This window comes from Azolla caroliniana, unplaced genomic scaffold (genome assembly GCF_043228905.1).
Source record: "Azolla caroliniana isolate FFs.n. ecotype wild unplaced genomic scaffold, voAzoCaro1.0.p SCAF_4, whole genome shotgun sequence".
Lineage (NCBI taxonomy): Eukaryota > Viridiplantae > Streptophyta > Polypodiopsida > Salviniales > Salviniaceae > Azolla > Azolla caroliniana.
In genome coordinates, this window is record NW_028230439.1 from 4,741,265 (window position 1) to 4,745,311 (window position 4,047).

The following is a 4,047-nucleotide window of genomic DNA, read 5'->3' on the forward strand; positions in this document are numbered from 1 at the left end:
GAATTGGCGAAAATTCATTACGTCACATGAATAGAAAGCATATTGAAGTGCTTCATCTATAAGATAATGCCCTTCCGCCCTTCCATAAACTAGGAAGTGTCAAGTCATGGTAATTGAAATAGTCAAATTCGGTGAAAGCGTTGTAAGACGAATTATTGGATATCAATATATCTTTTCAACTTTTTATGTCAAGAAGCATGACTTTGTGTACAAGAGGTCACATTGACAGCTAGATTAGGGAATTGCAAAGCTCATCAAGGATGTCCTCAAATGTATGTAAATAAAGGTTTTTTTATTAATGTTGAACACTATTAATGACTAAATAAGTTGTGGAAGGACATTATGTGAGTTTGCCTTGATAAGTGAAGCATGACTAAACCAAGGAGAAGTCCACAACAAGTTCGAGATTAACAATGCATTATTAGTACCTTGTACTTGTCTTTCGGTTCTTACACATATTCACTTAAAGAAAGAACAAGTTATCCTACAATTGAAATGCATTGTTTATAAATTATAATACTAGTGTAATCACATATATTTGATATAACCAAAATGATCATAAATGCACACATGCTATGTATCTTGTCTTTATTTTTCTTTGTCCACCATCATCTTTTATGAGGGCTTATCATCTTTATTTTAAGATTTAGAGTATTGTAATTTAAACTTCTAGCTATTGTGGTGTACCTTTGACACTAAAGTTACAAAAAATGGCAATTTATATTTAAAATAAGTACGATATACATTATCATTAAATCTTTATTAGATAGTAAATACAACTTCCTTTGCATCCATGCAAAGAGCAAGTTTATTATTTGTTTGATATAAAAACACAAACTTGTCAATGCATCATTGACATTCAAGCATGGGTGTGTTCCTTGGTCAACTTGATGTCAAGGCTCCAAGTGTCAAAGGTGCACTTTGTGATGTCGTAATAACCAGCGTGGATTGAAACTTTCTTCTCGGTTATAGCCTCCTTAACAATTGGATAAGTGAGACAATTTTGTAGCGAATAATTGATGCACTCCTATTGAAAACACAAGTGTGAACATTCTTACGATGTGTAAATAATGGAATATATAGGCAAATCGCACAAAACTTTAAAGTATATATGCTATTCTATAGAAATGTAACTCATTACACACTCACCTTCTCAGAAATTGTGCATTGCTCTTCAAAAGTTGCATGTGGGTTGGTCTCCTTCACCTTTTTGCATGCATTCTCAACGATTTTAAACCAACTCTTGAAAGTTTCACTGTTGTTTTTAGCCAACAAATCCACTCGTTAATATAGTAATACAATTGCACTGTAAAATGTAATTTTTTATAGTTTGGTAGTTGTGTATAAGAATTTGACAAAAAATGAAGAAAGATTGTTCATGAGTGTATGCACCTAATTACAACTTTCTCTTCGTGGATTTCTTCATGGAGGGACTTGACTAAAGCATGAACGCTCTCACACTTTGAGTGTCCGAGGGCTAGGATGTGCTCCACCTTTTACAATATGAACAACAAGATTAATGTCAAATCATATATGCTAATAAAGGTTAATGACCGTGTTTTGGTGATTACACACAATGTTATACATACATGTCTCATAAAACTCATCTTTAAGAAATACATGGAGATATAATAATAAGCATTAAATGGTAATTATACCTTAAGTTGCTTGATTGCATACTCAATTGCAGCACCGATAGAGGGGCAAGGACCCTAAGAATAGATCAAATTAACAATGAGCATTAAAAATCTAGTTCCTACTAGGTGTCTACTTTGTAATCAACAAGTTTTGTTGATGAAATCTATGGCAATAATATTGATCAACATTTGTAAGAATACCTCTTCTCCATATGCCGCAATAAAGCCTCCCACATTACGTATGACAATGGCCTCACCAACCTCAAGATTGAGGATTTTGCAAGGGTCCACCCTCGAATCACAAGAACTGAAGATGAGATACTGCATGACGACATTGAGATCACATTCCATGAGTTTTATGTTGTACACATTCTACAAAACAAGGATCCATATTAAAAGAACATTCAATAGAGTTCATTCGGATTTGTACCTTGGGTTTATGGCATTCGGCGATCTTTGCATAGTGTTCTTTCTCGTGCCTATCAAGCAATAATGAAAGAAATAATTAGTTGTATCATAAAAGGACTCGCATCAAGCTATGAAAGCATGGTACAAGTGGGATGAATTATGTGATATTAAAAAGTTTCAATCAAATTCTAACATTTTGTTTAATTAATGTTCATTGTGGATCATATAGTTCATTATAAGAGCTTAGTTTGACGTTGTGGTCGTGAAGAAAAGGAATTCAAGTAATTTTGCTCACTCGAAATGTTTCTTGAACTTAAGGAACCCGCCTTTGATTTTATCGATGGGATTGATCTCCTCAGCCACACATTCAACCTTCTCCTTGAATTCCTCCAATTCGGTCCGAAGATGCGTTTCGCATGAGTAAATTTTGTGCTTGATCTGCTCAAGCTCCAAATGGATCTTGATCTTCTCTAATTCTTTGGCCGTCTCCAATGCGATGATTAGCGCATTCTTCTTCGCCTTAAGCTCCTCCCATTCGGAGTACAATTTCACGCGCCATTCTAGGTCTTTCACCACCTCCTTCACCTTCTTGCATGCTACATCTTCAAACTTTGGGCATTTTCTACATCAAAGTATTAAATCATTGTGACCATCAAATTTAAGCATGAAACATAAATCACCACCACCATATTAGTTTCTATGAACTTATAGATGTGCCATGACCAACACAATATTCATTATGAATACATCAACTTATAACTCATTTCAAAATATTCTTTAGTTGGTGCAATGCAATGGCTAGGTACAAACGTCTAGTCATTAATAATGCAATAGTCATCATGATTAAATTACAAATGTCAACTCAATTAACAAGAATTTCATACTAAAGAGGTATTATAATATCTGTAAAAATTTAATCGCTTTATGAGCTATGTATGAATAATGTGTCAATTAGTGTCGAGATGCTCACAAAACAATGGATTGCACCTCCAGGAAGCCTTCTTCAATGCAAGCAATCTTAGCCATGAGTCTAAAATACAGTAAAGGAAACACAAATTTTCAGATCAGAGTTAGGATTGTAATTAGAAAGTAGAAAGACAACAATGAAGTTCAATATAGACAGATTGAAATCAATATAATAGTGATCTACACGAATATGTTTACCTTAGATGATAGTACTTAGGTTTATAAGATAGATTGATTAATAGATAGATAGATAGATAGATAGGATTAACTAAGGATGATAATATTAATATTCAAGATAACTATGAGATGTTTGATATTTGATGGCTCCCTCGCTAGTGCTTTTTATAAGTGAACGTCAGTAGACCCATTCAATTTCTACATGCCTCCACTTATCATTTTTATTTAATTTATAGATACTTATCCACGAAGTCTAGACTTAAAAGAAATATCTTCTCCATGATGACAAGCACATCCATCCATGACTAAAAGTTTCAATGTGTAGGGGTGTTGACATATAAAGGCCCATCAGTAGAATCACGAGCTAAAATAACCGTAAATGCACACCTTGTAGATGTTTACAACTTGTACACCGTTTGCGTGAGTGAGTTGTTCGGGATCTCTTCCCCTTTATGGAAGCCATATAAGTCACGCACTTCATTTCAGACCTAACGAGCTTACCCTACACTTCTTTGTCCCTATAAGTTTTGTTTGTCCTTTTCCTAGGGCAATGATAGAGCCTTATGCATTGCCACTTAAAGAGTTTGTCAATCCATGTGATTTTGGACCACTAGATCATTGCAATACTTCCTTCTTGGTTTGTGTGTACTTGATTTTTATTTTACCCTACCAAATTTTAGCAATGGCTCATATAAGGTGTATGTAAGTGTCACATATCGTAGCCTCCTTTCAATTGGAAATGCATGGGTCTACGTGACATGTAGTTTGCATTATTAAGAGGAATCAAAGTTTTTTAAGCCTAGGGAGTTATTAGCAAACCACTACGTATTGAAAAAACGATTTTGGTATGCACTACTTA

General features: G+C 34.3%; 1 protein-coding gene across 1 annotated transcript; it reads right to left on the reverse strand.

Moving 5' to 3' along the window:
- Window positions 1-701: 701 nt before the first annotated feature.
- On the reverse strand, window positions 702-3,371 carry LOC147864923 (carbonic anhydrase 2-like). The gene is made up of 9 exons (XM_087317583.1): window positions 3,210-3,371; window positions 3,016-3,075; window positions 2,341-2,667; window positions 2,068-2,116; window positions 1,839-1,958; window positions 1,659-1,712; window positions 1,393-1,493; window positions 1,150-1,255; window positions 702-1,027 (listed from the first exon to the last, which is right to left on the reverse strand). The coding sequence occupies exons 2-9, from the start codon at window positions 3,069-3,071 to the stop codon at window positions 860-862; spliced, it is 981 nt and encodes a 326-aa protein (XP_087173709.1). The 5' UTR covers window positions 3,072-3,075; window positions 3,210-3,371; the 3' UTR covers window positions 702-859.
- Between the last annotated feature and the right edge of the window lie 676 nt (window positions 3,372-4,047).